The sequence below is a fragment of the Piliocolobus tephrosceles genome, chromosome 1 (assembly GCF_002776525.5).
Source record: "Piliocolobus tephrosceles isolate RC106 chromosome 1, ASM277652v3, whole genome shotgun sequence".
Lineage (NCBI taxonomy): Eukaryota > Metazoa > Chordata > Mammalia > Primates > Cercopithecidae > Piliocolobus > Piliocolobus tephrosceles.
The window spans coordinates 102,265,170-102,286,052 of record NC_045434.1 but is presented as its reverse complement, the minus strand read 5'-3'; the positions used below and the strand labels follow the sequence as shown (position 1 = coordinate 102,286,052).

General features: G+C 40.1%; 1 protein-coding gene across 2 annotated transcripts in view; it reads right to left on the bottom strand.

Annotated features, from left to right (window-relative positions):
- Nucleotides 1-289: 289 nt before the first annotated feature.
- TBX15 (T-box transcription factor 15) overlaps nt 290-20,883 on the bottom strand; it is a 106,129-nt gene continuing 85,535 nt past the window's right edge. For both annotated transcript variants that reach the window (XM_023222773.2, XM_023222772.3), the window contains exons 7-8: nt 15,884-15,981; nt 290-2,759 (exon numbers count right to left, since the gene is read on the bottom strand). In XM_023222773.2, coding sequence (XP_023078541.1) covers nt 1,975-2,759; nt 15,884-15,981 — 883 coding nt within the window. In that variant the 3' untranslated portion in view covers nt 290-1,974. The remainder of the gene's footprint in view (nt 2,760-15,883; nt 15,982-20,883) is intronic.

Genomic DNA, 20,883 nt, shown 5'->3' with positions numbered 1-20,883 from the left:
TTAGCCTCACACAGGTTTCTGCAGCTAACACGAAGGCAAAAATCCCATTAGAGTCAAAAGATCTGGTTTCATGTCCTCGTTCCCTCTGTGACAGGCTGCATAATGCTGCCAAATTCATTCAATCTCTCTGGAATGCAGTTACTACATATAAAAGGATGCTAATATTCACTTCATGGGGTCTATATAAAGATCACATAGAGTAATATATATAAAACTTCTATACTCACTGTAATGCACGATGAAGATGCACAAGGCTGTTATTTGATTTTTCTGTATGAACAAACATGCAGAAAACAATTGCAAAGATTTTATTTAGCGGCTTTCTGTGCTTGGCACTTAGAAACAGAGTTCCGTGCATAAGGGCAAATTTTTATACACCTTTTCTTCATACATATTTTACATACCCTTTTATTGCCCCCTTTTTCATATTCATAATATTGGATTCCCCACTAGGCACATAAATACATTTATCTACAACACCTCAAAACCAGAAATCTTAATAATATCTGTATTTTTTTACTTGGTATTATTTGCATTTCCACACCATTTAAAAATTTTAGCTTGCACCAAGCTTCACTTGCTTTCTTACTATTAAAAGATTTGAAGGGAAAGGGAAAGATGAAGGAAAAAACCCAAAACTTCAAAATGCAATGAACTATTTGATAAAAATGGAGATCTAAGGGCAGGTAGAAGGTATAGAAGACCCATCTGCAATTGCCTGGGACATGAGGGGATTTTTCCTGCCACAGGGGTAGCGGGCAGGCATTCTAGGTTAGGCGTCTGGATCCGGCACTTGGAGGTCAGGCCTCTATTTGTTGCCTCTGCTCTTGATATCATCTTCTGAGATTGTAAAACTATTCCTTCTTCACTCCCTTCTATTTCCCTTCCCCTACCAGGCTGCATGCTGTGGAATCAGCACTTCCCACGTAGTGCACCTCTCTTTTGGATCACAGTGGTCAGAGCTGTGGGCTCAGGATGCATTCCTTGCTCCGTCCCTCTGACCAACGCCCTGACCATGCTCAATGTGCCAGAGATGTTTACTCCTCAGTAATGCCATGATTCTTTCTATAGTAGTGGGGCAGGCGGCATTTGGGGGGACAAACCAAAAACACATCTCCTTGGTGAATTAAAACTCTCATCATTGCTCACACTTTCTTTGTCACTCTTGCTCTCCACCTCTCTCCTGTTCTCTGTTCTTCCTGTTTGTCTTTCTCCTGTTCAGCTGTTCTTTCTCCCTCTTTCCACGGGCACCACTGGGAATATCAATGATAGCATACAAGTGAAGAGAGCCAAAGTTCAAAAGCAATCTTTTTCCAGAAGCCAAGTCCAGTTGTACTGATGTCTTTCCACTCTCATCCATGGGGAGGGTCTCCAGGATACATGGTTCATTCCAGAAGCAGAGGAAGCTGCAGGGGAGAAAGACTCGCAGCTACTGCTGGCCCACTCCATCTAGAGTTGTACATAGACAAATTCTTGGTGAAAGCACCCATTCTGGGCCTCCCTCCACAGAGTTCACCCAGTTCAGAGTCAGTGTGCATGTATGATTGCATGTGTATGAACTGTGTATGACTATATATGTGTGTGTGCATGTATGTATTGGTAGGTCTGTCTGTATGTGGGTGTGTATGTGTAACTTTTCATGGCTGCCACACACTAGCATCTCCCTTAACATTATGACGAAGTGATTATTCAGTCTCTTCAAAGGCCACTCTGGAACAGACAATGCTTTATAAAACTAAGGTCTGGGAAGGCAGGAGAATGGCCACTGAGTTGTGGATGATTCTGCCGCAAGTATCCCTCACTGGCTTAAAGGTGTCTCTAGTTCTTGGGGATATGTTTTCCTCCAGGAAAAAAAAAAAAAAAAAAAACACAGTTTCTGTTTTCTGAAGGCACTGGACTCTCAAAGAAGAGGATCTGACCACGAAGACTCTGGGGCCTTGATTGCCAAATGCTCCGTGGTGTTTGGACTGGCCTTTAAACCATGTGCACAGACATCTGGGAGGAGGAGCCTGGAACTGCCCCATATTGCCGGCCATCACAAGTGTTGGTTGCCTGTTGGTTATTGGGTGAAGGGCTAATCATGTGCATGCTGTGCTCCATCCCTGACGGCAGGTACTGCCTCTCTCCAAAGGCCCCGTTGGAAGGAGAAGAACAGAGTAAAGTGCTTTGAGAGGCGCTCAGTTTTTCTGGGCTTGCAGCTAGTCTAGGGGAAGTGGGGAAATTGTATCCATACAGGTTGTAAGGGTTGTGAAGGGAGAAGGCATTGTAGGAGCTCTGCTGCATGTGGCTGCCCCCGAACATGTGTGGTGATGAGGAGCTGGAGGCAGCATTGCCTGCCTGCATGACATACTGAAACTGGGAAGTGGGGAAGGACCCCAGCTGGCCACCATAGGCTTCCATCTTGCTGTTGCCAGGCAACGAGGGAGGAGTTGGTATTCCGGATATCAGGGATGGAGTCCTCTGAGGCATGAAGGTTTCAGAGGGCTGAGTGGCTGAAGTGGTGCCACTCTGAAGCCTGTTGTAGCCACTGTCACTCAGCCCTGGGTAGCTCTGCAAGGCAGCCATGTTGCTTCGGGCACATGGTGGATAATCAGAGAGGTTTAGATTACACAGCTGGCTCTCTCGGCAGCCCACATTGAAAGTGTTGGGGGCCAGATGAAAAGTTGGAGGAGAACAGGATGGAGATAAAAGATGAGAAGAAGCCGAAGGGGATGGTGTCCCAGTGCTGGAGGTGGTTGGGGAAGTGCCTGTGCTGCCTCCTGAAAAATAAAATGTGAATACTATTGAGACAGAGTCTTTTAAGATGAATTGGCCTAAGTCATATGCAAGCCATACTGGAGGTGCCTTGAAATGTCCAAGATAAGGCTGACTTTTACAGAACCATTTTTCCTCTTAACTCAGCAGACCTATGCTAAGTGATTCCACCTGTGGACACATACACAGTCCTACAGTCATACACACACACGCACATTCCAGAAGACTGTGATCAAAAACAACACTAAATTCTTTTGTTTGTTTCTCTCTGTAAGAGCCTTAGTGAGTCCTTTGTATAAAAATAACAATAAACCTTCCAAGATTCACGTTGCCATTTCTCACCATCAAATTCACTTTCTAAGACGACCTCTGATGTCAGCATTAAAATCCACTAGCTCAGCTCTTCCCATTCTTAACGGAAATGCATTAAATATGCATTTTATTCAAGGGCTGTTGCCTGCTTTGCCATTTTTATTCTTCCAGCCAAACATGCAGGGCACCAAAGCAGGACCCTAATCTCAGAGGAAATGGGGTAATGGAAGAGAGTGCCAAGTCAAAATTGAGGCCTGGGGGTGCAAGCAGTGGAGCCTGGGGTATGAGATTGAAGTTTCATCACGTGAAAGACATTGGGAACACAATTATAAGGGCTAGATTAGAATAAAGCAAGGCTAACCCAAAACAAAATCATTATGAACCAGAGACTCTGCTGATCTCCTTTGATAAGATCATGCCCATTCTCAGAGACTGGAATAAAGACTGTAAATGGAGTCTTTGGAGTTTCGATATTTATGAGAACAAGAAGCTAAACAGGCCTTAAACTGACCTGAAAGTCAGGAGATCTGGGTCTGCTCACAACTCTGCCACACTAACTGCCCAGGTAACCCTGGGCACATCATTTACCCTCTGCAGGTTATAGTTTCTTCATCTAGAGATGAGGAATTAACTTACATCAGTGGTTCTCGACTATAGAGGACCTGGCAGCTTTTAAAAATGCTGGTGTTCCAGGATCCTACCTCGGATGAACTAAAGCAGAGTTTCTGGGCATGGGACCCCCACATCAGTATTATTTTAAAAGCTCCCCCAGATGTGTAGTGTGGCTTAAGAACCAATCATACAACCCGAATTCCTCATTTCTAAGTACTCAGAATAGTCCTTCCTAAATTTGAGTGTGTATGAGAATCAGCTAGATGGCTTGTTAAAGCATAGATTGCTGACTCCATCCCTAGAGTCTCTGATTCTGTTGGTCCAGGGTGGGGCCTACAAATCTGTATTTCCAACAAGTTTTCAGGTGATGGTCCAGAGACCACACTTTGGGTTAGAGGAACTCCAGATTCCTTTCATTTCCAAAAGTTCCTGAATCTGTGTTTGAATGAGTTGATCTTACGATGTGTGAATGTTAGAGCTAGACAGGTGGATGACACACCAACAGACTGGGGACTAGTTCAATCCAACCTACTTCAGTGTGTTCTCAGATAGTTTAAGAAAGCCAAAAACGACCTTTACGAGCCTCCTCTTTCCCAAAGTCAGGAAGGAGCAGTGTAGCATCCGCCTCCTGTCTCATCCAATGGAAGTTAAAAACATGGGTGAGTGCTAGGGCTGCAGGGCCCTTTATTTGAATTCTGGAAAGAGCAGTTGCTTTGTCTTCCATAGAGAATCTTCCATGATGTAACTTCCTCCTTCACAGCAAGGTTAGGAGTTTCCCAGCATTGTCAAGAGCTGTGATTTCCCCAAGGAATGTAATATCCTTTAGATCACCTATGCTAGACTTGTTGGGACTCTTAGAAGATGAGCATTATAAAAGGGTAAGGGGCATTTTAGGTAGAAAAGAGAAGGAATAAGGTTTTTCTCAGTGAAGAAAATGTTATAAAAACTAGCAGGGGCTCGGTGCGCTGGCTCATGCCTATAATGCTAGCACTTTGGGAGGCCGAGGCAGGTGGATCACTTGAGGTCAGGAGTTCAAAACCAGCCTGGCCAACATGGTGAAACTCTGTCTCTACTAAAAATACAAAAATTAGCTAGGTGTGGTGGTGGGCGCATGTAATACCAGCTACTTGGGAGGTTGAGGCAGGAGAATCTCTTGAGCCCAGGAGGCAGATGTTGCAGTAAGCCAAGATAGCACCATTGCACTCTGGCCTGGGCAGCAAGAGCAAAACTCTGTCTCAAAAAAAAAAAAAACGGCAGGATTCCAGAGACACTGGAATACAAAGAAACCATCCACAGTGTGCTAAGGACTCAGGGGTCCCAGATGTGTCAATTAAGAGACAGGTGCCCTCAAAGAGGAAACCAAGGTTAATTTTTAGCAGGGAAAAAAAAGCATTCAGCTTACAGCCATGGTCATAAGTAGTAGTGCTGGCTATAGAAGTACAAATTTGGCTCTTGTTGTTATAATAGTTTATTCAGAGGTAAATTTTAACAAAGCCTAACTAATAACAAAAGAATTTCAAAAGAATTTCCCCCAATGAACTTTCAAGGAAGAATTGTATTTAATAGAGTCATTTCAGAAACTTCTCCTTCCTCCTTTATAATACTCAACTTAAAAATCCTTAAAAAAAAAAAAAAGTAAAATGATTTTTATTCCACAATTTGAGACAAGGCCAACATTGTAAATACCACTGGGAGAAGGAAGCCAGCAGCTGGCCACGTTGGAAAGAGCCCTGAGTCTGATTCTAGGCTTATTAACCTCTGTCCAGTTCATGACCACTAGCAATGCAGGCCACCTCTTCATTCTCATTAGCTGTGAAATCAGGGACTTGAACCAGTGGGCCTCAGTTTCTGTCCTTCTCAGCATATCTGTAACTGAGGTTTCAAGTAATATAAAGTGTGAATTGCCAACAACAAGTACTTTCCATGGAATTATTTTAACGTAATGAAGGATGTCTGGCAGGAGAAGATTCTAGAAGGAGGAGGAAGAACATCTCATCTGTCTTGTTTCTATACAGCTGAACGGCCAGGCCTTCTGTGCCTTGCAGAAATCTCAAGGATTTATTTCAAGTGTGTAGTTCTTCTTTGAGGCATCCTACACATTTTCCTTATTTTCCACTCTAAATGCCATGAGCTTCTCTGAAATAAATGCTATGGCACAAATGGAGAAACCTGACTCCAGCTGTAAAGAGATATGTGTTTTATGGGATAAGTATCTGGTCACTTCTCTTTGAAAGTTCATCCTTGCTCTCCCTGATCTGGTGTTTATGTGGTCCCTGAGAAGACCACCTGTTCAGCATGCCATACTGTCCTGTTATAGGCATATTCCATCAGGCACTGGTTCTAGCCCTGCAGCAGGAAGCATAAGGTGGAACAGATGACTTCCTACAACTCTAAATGGTTTCCTCTCATGGCCCAAGATGGAACGAGTGGTACTGATTTGAGGCCTCAATTGGTTTCACTACAAAAAAAAAAAAAAAAGGTGGGGGGAGGGTGGAACTTTTAACAAGTTACAGGGATTTCTGCTGAGCAGATGAAAGACACATGTTAAAAAGTTTGTAGTCAGCTTGCTTGGGCTTTTAAATGACACTCACTGGAAATGAGACTTGGTGGCCTGCTGAGCTTGAGTGGGAGAAGACCCCGTATGAACTACTGTTTGAAGGAGGCAGGGGCAAGCCTGTCCAAGAGAAGGTCACCTTGCTTCCATGCACTTTGAAGAAATGCTCTTGTGCACATAAAGTACTCAATACAGATAGCAGCTATTTTTCAAAGTCCCCATAGAAAGAGAAGACTATGGTATTCATTTTGCAGAGAAGCAAACCAAGATACTGACAAGTCTTTTTCCTCCCATGATCTAACAGCTTGTTAACTGTTAAGTAAGACTGGAATTTCCAGCCAAGGGCAAAATGAGCACAAAGAGGGAGCCCATCCTCCTTGTTCATTTTCAACACTTGGCTGACTAGAGATTCTCATCACAGAAAAGCTAGGGCAGGGTGGGAGGCCAGGCCAGGCCACACTGATACAGGAGGGTAAGAGCTGCCTCTCAAAGCAAAGCATGCCTCTCTTCCCTGTGCCCTCCTCGCCTCTGTACCTGCCAGGTCCTGCGTGCTCTGAGCATCTTGACAGAAATTTTATTTAATGGGTGAGTGTGGTCTATAGGGTCAAACCCAGTTCCAATCCAAGTTATCTTACTGATTAAGGACAGAACCGTAGCAAGTTAGCATCTCCAAGCCTTTTACATTATTAAGGAATTGCTGCTATCTACTTGGTAGAGATGTTTTGAGAAATAGATAAGATATAATAACATATATTACAAAGTGCTCATAACTGTATTTAGCACATAGGCATTAATTTTTTTAAAAAATAATTTTTAGTAGAGATGGGGCCTCACTATGTTGCTCAGGCTGGTCTTAAACTCCTAGGCTCAAGCAATCCTCCTATCTCAGCCTCAAAGTGTTAGGATTATAGGCATTAGCCACTGAACCTAGCCCAGCACATAAGCATTAACTATTCTCTTCTATGAGAGAAGAGTGAAGGAAGGAGAAAGGAACTTCGGTTCTAATGAGAATGGCTCTGCGGTGTTGGACTCTGTCTGTGGAGCTAAGCATCTTGGCCTCTCGCCACCCTGATGAGCATTATCTCTCAATAGCTACATGTTTGTTGTAACATGCTAGAGGAACCTCCATTGCTGTGAATGATGGAGCACTAGGCCAGGTAGCAGCTATGGCCCTACCTGGGCCATATTCCCAAAGGCTAACCTAACTCTGGTTTCTCTCTGAATTATCTGTTCATCCTCCCTCACTTCCAGTTCAGGACAAGAATGGCTGCCCGTGTCTCCATCTTTCCTCAAATGAAGCAAAGTGGAATTGACAGAACACAAATAGCTAGACTGTTGTCTTTCCCACTATCCTTAGAGGTCTTAATTCACCGCTGAGAAGTGATTAAAATATAATGCCCTAAGTAGCTTAAAACTTTCAAGAGTTCTGTAGCATCTGTAGGATCTGTAGGTCCTGTAGGATCTGTAGGGTCTGTAGGATCAATCTCCTACAGCCCCAGCTCCCTTCATCCTATTTTACCCATGGGCCAATATGAGGCGGCACACATAAAAATTCATATATGACATTAACTTGTTCCAATATCCAAGGCTAATGGCCAAAACAACCAAAAAGGATACGTTTAGCAGTAATTCCGTATGAGGACAATAACCTAGAATATACTTCATTTTACCATAAAGACAAGTTAAATGTGACCATGAAAATCCTGAATACTAAACCTGCTGACTTTTGCATCTCTAAATTGATCATTTCCAGATTGTAATATGAGGGCTTTCACATACAGTTTCCTTTTCAATTTGTTTTGTTGCGCTTTTCTTCCTCCTCCCCCAAAATTGAAAAACAGTAAGGCGAAACCCCATCTGGGCTAGTAAAGAATAAATTTCCATGTAATTACTTGGTTCCATGAGCCAGACTCTTCTCTCATATAATTCAATGGCATCTTTCTCTGAGGAGTGCTGATTCACTGTGTATCCTTGAGAAGTCTTCTTTGAGGCTTTCAAACAGGTAAGAGGTAAAATATCAGCACCCTATAGACTGATCCCAGAGAATAAACCCAGAGATCATAAAGTTTAATGAGCACAGCACTATTCATTTCAACAAAAGAATTACTTAGTTGAGATGAGTACCATCCTCATAATGCAAACGTGAACATTAGAGTGCTAATAGGAAGCGTGTGGTTTCAATCTTAGAAAGATTCCTAATGAATCATTCTCCATAAAAGCTAAAGGAATGCACAGACCTAAACTCCTTCTATTTAAAATAGCTTTGAATATATTCATCCAATCCAATTTTGCACATTGGTCCTCTGTGTTCTGAGTGTCTGCTTCTTAGATGGTCCTATTTTATATCTACCACATTCCTTAGGTGGACTGCAGCATTTCTTCACTTTCCATTAACTTAATTGTTTTCTCCGCTACTTGTTTTACTGCCTTCCTTGCCGCAGCATGCATCTGTTATCTTCATTTAGAATTAATCTGCTTCTTTCTGGCAACAGTATCTAGTTTTCCCACCACTACACACTTTCTCCCACTCTCACTGCTTCACCCCTACCTTCAGGGAAGGCATGTGACTCAGGCCTGGACAATCAAAGCATCATTTTCCCCCCCACCACAGTAATTAAAATTGAGATGACTCGATTAAAGGCAATTAGATTCAATGAGATTTTGGTAGAAATCTAAGGAGAAAGGTACATGCCTTTTCTCATCAGATTTAAATCTCAAAATATGTAGGGCCAGGGGTTCTGGTAAGCATGTTCATACCATGGGGAACCTGAGAACAAAGTCAGGATGATAGCAAAGTTGAGAAATGGAGTTGATGATCTTTTATGGATGCCTACATTAAGCTTTGCCTAAAACTGGCTATTTGAGTCATTTCAGTTTCATGACCCAATGAGTTTCTTTTTTGCTTTGCCATTTGGGTTTTATATTATTTACAACAGTAAGAATCCTCATTGATATGCCTCCCTAATTCTATAGGTAATTCCACTATGAAACTGAAGGGGTAGGAATATTAAGATAAAGTTGGAAGAGACAGAAATAAAAATGAGAACGGTAGGACTAGACTGTGAACCACTTTGTCAAATGGAAGCTATGGATGATTCCTTCCTAAGACATGATAAATCACCTATGAGTAGAAACAAGGTATTTCAGCTATGTAAATAGACATCTAGCCCTGTAAAAAATACCTAATAAGATAGTGCCTTTACTTTAAAAATATACATAATCTTTTAAATGGTTTCTGGCCTCACTCTGATCAATAAGAACAGGCTAAAAAATGAAGTGAAAATGCTGGCAACTTTGCAAGATGATTTTTTCATATTAGTGTTCATGACAAATAAGGAATATAATATGCAGAATAGAAAAACAACAGCTGCTGGTTTTTTTTTTAATTTTTCTAAAAGTTCAGTAGAAAGAAATGTACAAATCTAAACAAAAAGGTAATTTCAAAAACCTATATAACCCCACAAATGGTGAGAAGATAAAAGTGGAGTGTCTAAAGACATCAAAGTGACCATTCTCTGATAGGTTTGTGAAATGCAGTTAGATAAGACATAAAAGGAAGAATATATAAATAAAAGCAGGAAAAACAATGGTGTGATCTTGTGGGAATAACATTAGGACGCCTAGAATTAAGTGAAGTTTGTAGTCTTCCCTAACAGTAATACTCATATTTTTTCTTGTACTGTGCTTCTTTCTTTCAAAGTATATCACTTTAATTAACTATTCTTGTCATTATTTCTATCCCGAGAAGACTTAACATTACCCACAACAGCATGAGAAACATTAATGTTAATCGACTGCATGAGTGAACAAGTGACTCTTACTTCTCAGTATTAAAGCTTCAAGGTCATTTTACTCACTCCCCATATTATACATACTGACACACGGATTTCTGAGATGATAAATAATTTTTTCCCAACTTACTATCTTGTTATTTTCACTTAAGAATTTTGGGGGCCAGGTGCGGTGACTCATGCCTGTAATCCCAGCACTTTGGGAGGCCAAAGTGGGCAAATCGTTTCAGGTCAGGAGTTTGAGACCAGCATGGCCAGCACGGTGAAACCCCATCTCTACAAAAAATACAAAAATTAGCCAGGCATGGTGGTGTGTGCACCTGTAGTCCCAGTTACTCGGGAGGCTAAAGCAGGAGAATCGCCTGAACCCAGGAGGCAGAGGTTGCAGTGAGCCGAGATGGTACCACCGCACTCCAGCCTGGGTGACAGGGCAAAACTCTCATCTCGAAAAAAAAAGAAAAGAAAAGAATTTAGAATAATTTCTTCACTTATTTTCTTCTTTTTTCTTTTCTAATCATCATGCCCTTCAAATTTTATCCCAAAGTTGTCTCTGGTTAATTTTTGCCAAACACATTGGCATTAGTCCCTATGATATAAAACCTAGCAGAGTTTATTCACTTATTCAATAACTATTTGAGTACTAAATATTAACTATTTCAATAACTATTTGAGTACACTCAACCAACTGGGAGTGTTTGGACCCAGGGATTTAATCATGTGGGGAAAAAATAGTGAGAAAAATGTGGATAAGAGACATTAATGAAAGAATGACACAAATAAACAAGAGTTCACCTTAAGGAGATGTGGCCTACTCTAGATGGCAGGGAATTTCCCCAAGGAAGTCCTATTTAAGCTGTGATCTCAGAGACAGATAGCACTAAGAAGGCAAGTGGGTAGCAAGGAGACTTCCAGGGAAAGAAAACCACGTGGCAGGAAAGAGCACACCATGTTTGAGAAAGGGAAGTAAGATGAGTGATGCTGAAACAACAGAGAGAATGAGGGGACGTGATATAGGCTGAAGCTAGAGTAGTAATAATAGCAATAATAAGGATGATCATAGAGAACATTTTTTAATACTCAGTAAATCCTAGGCTCTTTTCTAAGCAATTTACATTCATTAATTCTCATTGTTATTACCTCTATTTTAGAGGTGAGGCAGCAAAAGCCAGAACATGCAAGGACTAGCGACAATGTTAAGGAATATGTCTTTCATAGGTGCAAGTAAACTGTGGCCATTGAGCAGCTTTAAGCAGATTGGAGATAGAAGGTTGAGGCACAAAGATGTGTGTTTTGAAAAAATGACTCTCATTTCTACATGAGGAATGGCTTGGAAGAAAATGTAGAGACTATAGAGGACATTACGGTCATGCAGTGAGAGGTGACATCAGTGCAGAGTGGTATGGTAGCAAGGAAGGTTAGAGATGTGGACAGATTTAAGAACTTAGTAATGGTTGGGCATGGGGGTAGGGCAGGGAGGGAAAATTCCGGGATATCGAGTGTTCTCCTTCCCCGTGGAGAGGGCACCAGGCTGTGAGGTAGATGCTGACTCGGTTTTGGACATGCTGAGCATAAGGAACTTTCGGGACAAAACAAAATATGAAATCAATTACTGTTTGTTTTAATGGATTGAATTGAGATACTCTCTACCCCCTATCAGGAGCTCTTCATGATTATAGTGCAGAATTAGGATATTGCTCTTCTATAGCTAAAAAGGGAGTGCTTTAAAAAAATTCTATGTGACTATTTACTGGTAAGCTATACATATGGCCATTATTCCTCACCTCAGCGATAAATAAGATCTGTGTAAATCGACTATGTTTTGATCATTACAGTAATGTTACAGTTCAATGGCTCATGTCCACCTAATTGTCCTTCTTTCCCAGTATCTTACTTGTATGACTTGATCAGTAGCTGATCCCTCTCACTAACCAATCTCAACTAATACAAGTCAAACTGATGAAAATTCAGTCACCAACAGAGATACTCATAATCCTGACCCTTTAACTGCCTGACAAACACTGAAACACCCAATGGTACTGAGCTCTGTAGTGATGTCTGCCAACTCTCTTGGGGAATGGAGAGCTTTTGTAAATGGCAGGTACCCTCATGTCCACAGATGGAAAGTTGGCAGTTCTGGTGTCATTGGTCCAGAATGATTCCTTTTAGGACAACAGTTATCAAACAGCTTGAAGTCACTGCTGATAAAGCTCTCAGTTTTGGCCACTCAAATAGCTCCATTATATACATGAGGAAGTTGAGGCACATATTTTATTCAAGGATATCCTTCAGAACAACAACAGCATTGCACTTAGCTATAACTGACCTGGACTTTTATTTCCTTTTCCTTCTATGTTTACATTGCCTCAGTCACTTTCTCCAAGCATAACTTGCCTGGTTAGTTCATTTTCTCCTTGTCACTAGCAGTGTTCAGGCAAAAGCCATTCCTGAGATAGAATCTTCATCTCCAGAAACTCCAGCCACTCTAGACTCTCCAAACACATAAACATCCTTGAGTCTAACTGAAGACATCTGAAGACCATATACTTGACTTACAAAAAAATAAATTATTGACCTATTGAGAGTTAATGCTCAAGTTGTTGAACAATAAAAACCATTAATAGGAAGAGCAAACTAAAATCTTTGTGGAAAATTAAAGCTGTGGTAACAAAGAAAAAGAAAAATAATGTAATCTGGTGGAAAGGAAACTGTCCTGTCAAATAAGAGATCTGCGTTGATACTCTCAACTTAGTTCTGCCACCGCTTAACTACAGATATACTAGACCAGACTCGTCCAACCCATGGCCCAAGGGCTGCATACAGCCAAGAATAGCTTTGAATGCAGCTCAACACAAATTTGTAAACTTTCTTAAAACATTATGATATTTTTTGTAGTTTTTTTAGCTCCTCGGCTATCATTAGTTTTAGTATATTTCATGTGTGGCCCAAGACAATTTTTCATCTTCCAATGTGGTGCAAGGAAGCCAAAACATTTGACACCCCTGTACTAGACCGTATCAGGCTTCAGTTTCTTTTTTGTGTCAAAGGCAGAAGATAATTAATCTCATGTATCTTCTCCCTAACACAACTATTTAAAATACTCTATTCAATGTGATTTTAAAAAGATTTGAATTTTTGCAAAACTGTGGAGAATTTACCTAAGTGCTTTCCTTGAAGTTTTATCAGCAGATGAGTCTTAATGACAAGAGAAATAAAAGATGGCAGCAAAGCCAGGATGAAAAAAGCATCCTTAACCTCATGTATGCAGAAAGACAGATCCACCCTCACCAGTAGCAGCACAAAACTGTCTAGGACTGCTATGTGACATGACAGATATTCATGTGCTTGAAACAATGAGGTGATATGGACAATTGGATAAGTCAGTCAATATTTGGCACCAATTTTAGGTTTGGTGCAAACACTGCCAATACTCACCTCATTAAAAGGGAACTACTGTAAAAAATAGACTACCACTGCAGTTTCCACTAGAAGTTCATTCCTCTCTATTCCTTCTAAGATGCAAAGCAGTTCAGCATGCATGGTTGTGTCTCTTCTCTTCATTTTATGACTGATACTGTCCAGAGTCACTGAAACTTATTTCTTAAGGGAATAGCGGATGATGTTGTTGGGTTTACATCCTTTGTTAACGTCAAAAAACCAAGCCACATGTTTTTTAATAATGAGAATCTGGATCAACTTCAATGGATATTTCAAAAATATATTCCAATTAAACTATTTAATAGAGTCCTGGCTTTTTCTCTAGCCCCATCCCATCACCATATGTATCCAATAATTCAAGTTCTTTCTTCTCTTCTGATAAAAGTGAGGGTCACTGAAGTGTTTTGAAAGTTCAGTTTATCTGAAACCATTGTTTTCAAAATGTCAATAATAACCTTTCATACTGGTAAATTTTTAGTATAAGTACCAAGAAACCTACTATGCTGCACATCTAAGTAACCCATGCAGGCTTCCTGTGTCTGTGCCTGCCCAATGGTCACCCTCAATGATCACTCCATATCCATGTATATATACACATTAGGTGATTGTGCTCCAAGATGAAGGCTGAGAGTGGCTCTGCACACCTGAGTCACAGTGCCACCAAGTGATCCCATTCACTATTCACTGGGTTCGTACTAGGTGCCAGGCCCTGTGGTAGATCGTGGGGATACAGCATGGAAGACAATTGTTGCCATTAATGCCTGCCCTCTGAAACTGGCAATATCACTGCCAACCTTCTCCGACCAACCTCCATGATACAAACTCTGCTTAGCTAGAGCTTGGAAAGGCAATGAGTAAAGCAAGGGCAGATAAGCAAAGAAGCCATCTCAGAACTAAATCAAATCAATGACACATTTTTGTCTACACAGCATGTTTATATAAATTTCCTCACACGCACAAAATAATTATCCCTCTTTTGTAGGTGAGAAAACTGGCACGCAGGAATAGAATTAAATTGTTTCAAATGTAGAGAATTTGTGACCATCAAAGATAAGGGCCTAGATTTTCCTAAGTCCCTTTAAGCCCCTGCCTCTTAATGGCCATCCATGAGGACTTCAAACCCGTGGTGACACCTTGAATAACTATTGACTCTGCTTCTAATCACAGCTTTGTAGGGAGGACTACATAAAAGAGTTAGAAATTCTGGATCACTTACTTCACCAGATCCCTGTGAAAATGAACAATCTAATCATAGTTTAAATAATTAATTATCAGAAAGGCAATATTCCCTGGTCCTGACATAACTTTGCTTAAGAGTCTACATACAGGGACATAAGGGCCTTGAAGGTGAAGATAATGAGGATGATGAAGACAATGATAACAAGTAGTATTAAATGCTTACTATGATTTTAAATGGACGATCTCATTTAATTCAAGAATTCTATTTGATTCTACTTTTCCATATAATGCAGAAGATAAAACTGGGTGTCAGAAAAGTTGAGGGACTTGAACAAGGTCACAAAGCTAGAAAGGATCAGTGATAAGAGCCTAGCCTAGACCTAGTCTGACTCCAGAGTCAATGCTTTTAATCACTACACTCATCCTAAAACCTGACAGATTTCAGCAGTTTAGGTTACAAACCTAATTCAGTGTGCAAAATGTTAGAAGCTCCTCTGAAAAGGGAATGTAATATAATACATGGGTGCTATGCCTGGGGAAGCTACAGACTAGACTGAGAAAATTTGAAATAAGTCACGACCCATCTGGCCACAGGTTTCCCAACCTGAGCTGCAAGGAAAGAAAAACTATAAATTGGATAAAAAGCACAGAGTTCAAAGCAGTAGGGGGGGACGTCTATTTAGTCCACCAGCTGAGAGGGGTGTTGTTTTATATAAGCAAAAAAGGAAAGAACACAAGTTGCAAGGTTCAGATAGGCTGGCAGCAGCCCACTCCTCACCTTGAGACCTCATACAATTGATTCCCATTGTCCAGAGCTAAGATTTTGCTCATCACAAAACTTTTCTTATTCTAAGAAAAACTGAGAAGGCTACCATGAGGAATAAATGAACTTATTAAGAAAATCTCTTCAAATACCAAGGCATATGTGAATGCTTAGCAATATTAATAATAATATCATCATTATCATAATAATATATCATATAATGATGATATTATAAATATATAATCGCACTCTCAGGAAGGGTGAGAGCATTTTGAGTGCCAGATGAAATGCTGCCTTTGGACCCAGCTTGTTTACCCAAGTGGTGATGCTTTGGTTATTTACAGAGCTCCTGAGTTCTCTCCATTCCAGGAGAATTGGTATAACCCATATCTTGGCCTGAGGCCAGATGTGCTATATTCAGTTGAGCTCCCCACTCTGTCCCTGGTCCTGTCACTAAGCAGAGGCCTTGCTCCAGGGCTTTACCTTGCTGCTTCTGCATGGTGGTGAAGTCTTCAAAGGTGAGCGTGCGCACAGGAGGTCTCCAGAATGCATAAGTCTCCATGATGGCTTCAAGTCCAGTTCTGACGAGAGAAAAGCCAGCAAGGGAAGTCATAAATAATCTCAAGAAATGCAATGACTTTTCAAAGATCCAGAGGTGGACTGTTAAACAGGTAATAAAAACAAGTACTAAGATCTACCACCATCAGGGTAAATTAGGGTGAAAAAACTCAAGGTACAATAATACTGGACTGCAGGGGAAATAACAAATTAACCCAAGTCAGATAATTTGCAAGCAAATCTACAACTATGATGGAATTTTATTCTGACCCTCCTTTAAAGGAGGCTTGGTTTGCAGGGAAAAAAAAGCATGGTAAGTGTTAAAGGTTAAGGCCACTAATATCATGAGTACAGTTGTGCAGAAAGTAACACTGACTGTTTCTCTAGCACAGAACAATGTCGTCATCATTACCACAGTGCACTGACACAGCCTGACTGAGAGTCAGCTCCTCACCTTGGGTATGTACAGAATGAATGGAACAGTCAAACTGCTGTGGTTTTAAAGCCTTCTTAAATCAACAGAGATGAGTAGGGCAACAGAAATAAAAGGAGAGGTAAGCAATGAAATACAGTTGGGTTTCTGCTGTAGTAAGAAACACCTACTTGAAGATAAAGAAAGGGCTTGGTCTCAGAAATTATGGCTCAGGCAAAAAGACTAATACATTTCTCTAAACATTCATCTGCATTTTAGTAACCTAATAATCAGTCTGGTCTTTGGTCATCACAAACTGTCAGAGTTCAGGAAGTATCTAGTATTTTACAAGTACATTCCTTCAAGGCTCCTGGTTCATTTATATCGGAAATTCCATAAATTGGACTATGTGTATACTGTCTTTTTACCCTTCAATTAACTATGTCTCTAATACATATGCAAGTGTTGATATACATCATTTTCACATGATTATTGAGGTTATCTCAGACATATTCTTGCTGATATCCATACCCTCAAAACAAAATATCACCTGGGGCTTTGTTTGGAGCTTTGAACACAGCTTCTAATTACTGATTTTTCTTTTTAAAAAAACTGCTTCACTTAACTAAATAGAGGGAGGAGAAGTGTGGGACCTGCGAGAAAGGTGGGAGGAGAATGGGAAAGAGCAGATGGCATAAATCTTTTCATTGCAAAGTCACTGGAAGGTGGGTGGTATGGCGTCCCTTCCTGAAATGGATTAGCTTTCCCTTTTGAGATGAAACTTCTGCTGCCTGTGCTTCTTTCTTGGTAAATGTATTTCCAGAGTTCTCTTCAGCCTTACATAACAAGAATAAAGACATTTTATTTTAGGTGAGAACAAATATCCTTTACTTATCAACAACTATAGGAAACCCTGAGGTTCTTCTCAGAAGAACTGTTGATACACTGATTGACTCTTTGTGTTGGAAAATTTCCTCTCTGAACAGGCCTCACTTGCACAGTTAACTTTCTAAAGTCTTCCCTGGAATCTTGGAGGCTTTAAATACACCAATGTTGGCAAACCAAACTCTGTATTTTAAGAAGAGGTTCAGACAAGAGAGTGTTGCATGGTGTTTATTAGCTGTTAATCTGTTAGAAGTAGGAATAGGAGACATCTCCACATAGTCACTCTACGTTAATGTTGAATACAGTACATGAAACTATTTGTGGAGAGAAAGAGCCCAGGCAATTAGGGAGTTCAGAATAATAAGGGGATAGGCAGATAAAGCCACACTGAGCCTGGATGGATAGAAGAAATAGATAGGCCAGGCTTAGGTCTTACTGCTTTGTTTTGGAATGTTGGCCACCCACCAGAATATCTTAGGATTCCCTTTAATGGCACAGGAGGCTCACTGAAAATGGCAGGGTCTTTATTGTTCCACCTCCTAGTTCTTTCTTCCCAGGAACATGTACTGATGATGAGGACAAAATATTAGCTCAAGGACAAAGAACAGTCCCTTCTCAGTTCATAATAAAGTGCTAGAAGACTATGAAATTGCAGTAACATACTGATACACTGCCAATGTTTTATTTGTTGAATAAATAGAAAACGAACTTCACTTTCTATCCTAGTTCATTTTGTGATGCTATAACCTACCATACACTAGGTAATTTATAAACAATAAAATTTATTTGGCTCACAGTTCTGGAGGCTGAGAAGTCCAAGAGCATAGTGCTGGCACTTGGTAGGGGCCTTTGTGCTGAGTCATACATGGTGAAAGATGGAAGGTCAAGAGAGGGCAAGAGCAAAAGAGAAAGGGTCCAAACTCATTCTTTCATCAGGAACACACTCTTGTGTTAATTAGCCATTCGTGGGGCACAGCTCTCAGAACCTAATCACCTCTTACAGGTCCCAGCTCTCAATACTGTTGTATTGCAGATTAAGTTTGGAACATATAAACTTGGGGGAACATGTTCAAACCATGGCAGTTTCTTTTTCATAATAGGCAAGAAAACTGTGACAAAAGTGTTAATAGTTTTATCTTATTTAAGCAGTTAAATCTATATAGAATAGTGACCACTTATTCATTAATTCAAATCTAAAATCCAACTAAAAAAACTGAGTTGTAAAAGCACAGATTTTAAATCTGGGAAGAATCTTAGATGTCATCTACTATACCTCTTATGATATCATCTTGAATGGTTATCCACCTCTGTTAGTATATATATCCCCAGGAAATTTTTCAGTTTTTTGATAGACCTGATATAACTTTCACCCTCTGGTTCCATTACCAATAAGTAAATAGTAAGAGGACAGGCATTTCCCACAAGGAGTCCACCTGCCACATCCTCAGCAGGGAGACCTTCCTTAGCTAAAGAACATAATGTACAACATGCCACATATGGACACATATGTAATCCATCCAGGGGTCTGTCACAACAAGGATCAATTTGGTTGTGGAATTGTGTGGGGAGGGTTATGGCTCCCAAAAAAATAATGGCTAAGACCACACATGCCTAACCATCTTATTAATCCACAGTGGATCTATGTCTCATAAATATATCCTACATAGCATATATATAAATTATTCTATAATAGAAATGATCTTATAATATGTACTATCCTATGGAGAATAATATTGGTCTCATAGATTTATATTATTGATTTTATTTATGTATTCAGTGTGTATTGCTTTTTAGAAAAATTAATCCTATTCATTTACCATATTCCACCTCTTTTATTTGTACTCAACCCTATTATGCTTCATTGGATAGATCTAATTATTAGAAGGTACTAGTTCTATATACCAATATTTGGTGTAGTGCCATGCCAAGATTAAACAATTCACCTCTCTCCACCACTAGTATGTTCACATCTCAAGGGCTTGGGTCCCATGTTCTTCTATGCCCAGTTTTGTAGCACGGTGCTGGTTACAGGGTAAGATCTCAAATGATATGCATTGAATTAATAAGTAGAGGAATTAATGCTTTATTGCTGAGTCATTCTTACACTTTAACAAGCATTCACTTTTCTAAGTCTAAAACTTAGGAACACAACTCAGTGTAAAATAAAGTCTCTGAAGACAGAAAAGATCCTCCAGTATTAGAGATTTGGGAATTGTTTCTATTGCTTATTGTGATTGTGCCTTTATTAACTTCAGGCTCAGAGAGGTTTGCATTTTCATTGTATTTTTTCCATTCCAGTCATAGAACTTCTGAGCTTCAGCAGAGTCTGAGTTCCTCGCAGGGGCAAGTCATTTCACCCCCCATCTTTTCTTACAAGAGTTCTTGCCAACCACCTATTAACATCTTCAGCCAGTTGGATGTCTAGTCAAAATTTACCCTGTGCTACATATTGTTTATTCATTTGTCATCATTTTACCCTAGTTTTGTAAAATTGTATCTCCAAGTTTTTAAAAGTGAATTCATTTTCAAACAGGTGAAAAAAGCAGTCTTAGGTAATGGTATGCCATTAACATGTTCCACATGGTGAGCCTCTCAGGTCTGCTGAACACCAGAGACCTGATGTCATCTCTGAGATTTCCAATCAGAGAGAGTCAAATTGGCAAATGTCCCCCTCTTGCTCATTTTTCCCTGTTAGCTCCAGTGACAACACAGGCCGTATCAAAACCACCTTTGTTCAGTGCTTTGGCTATAATCACCTCTCTGGTTTCCAGGCCTCTTCTCTTTAGGCTTTTCAGGCTGCTCACTGGCCAAGCCAACAGAATGTGCTGAAGACAAGGGGAAAGAGGAAGAAAAGAAAGCAAGCCAAGGATCTCTTTTGCAAATAGATGATGCCTTGAAATCAATTTATTTGGAAAAATAGACTACAGAAAAAAAACATCCTTCCAACGTTTTCAGTCCAAAAAAGATGGCAGGATCATTCCTTCAAAGTTCAACAAATATTTGATAAGTACGACAATAATTATAATAACTTTCATGACCCTACTTGGTAGCACTCCAATACATATTTCTGCTTTTCATTTGTCTTGAGATAGGGAGTTGCTTTTTAATTTTTCCTTTGTTTATTTTCTCTTTAGTTCTGACTTCCTTAATTTTTACTCTTCCACATACTATTTGCTGGTGACACTGGTAACAAAGGGAACATATGCTATGGGTTGATAAGGCCATTGGTCATCCCTCAGTAGAAGATAGAAAAAGACTAAAGGAAGCTTACTGAGACAGAGGTCTTAAAGTAATAAAAGAGTTATCCAACCAGAAAAAAATACTTACATGCTAAGTTCAGGAAATGTAAAGACAGAAAAGATACAGGGTCTCTACTCTTTACAACTGTCTTGTTTTTTTAAAAAAGGAACAAGATATAAATGACTAATTTCTCAACTATGCAGTAAATGTTACACTGAAGACACGTGCGCCAAGATGCCATGGAGTATTGAGCAAGAATCACTTAATACACCTGAAAAACTCAAGGAAGATTCCACAAAAGGCCAGTTATTTAAGCTTACTATTAAAGAGTACTCAGCCATTTTCCATCCAGAAAAAAGGCAGGAAAAGTTTTTCTAGTAGACTTAAC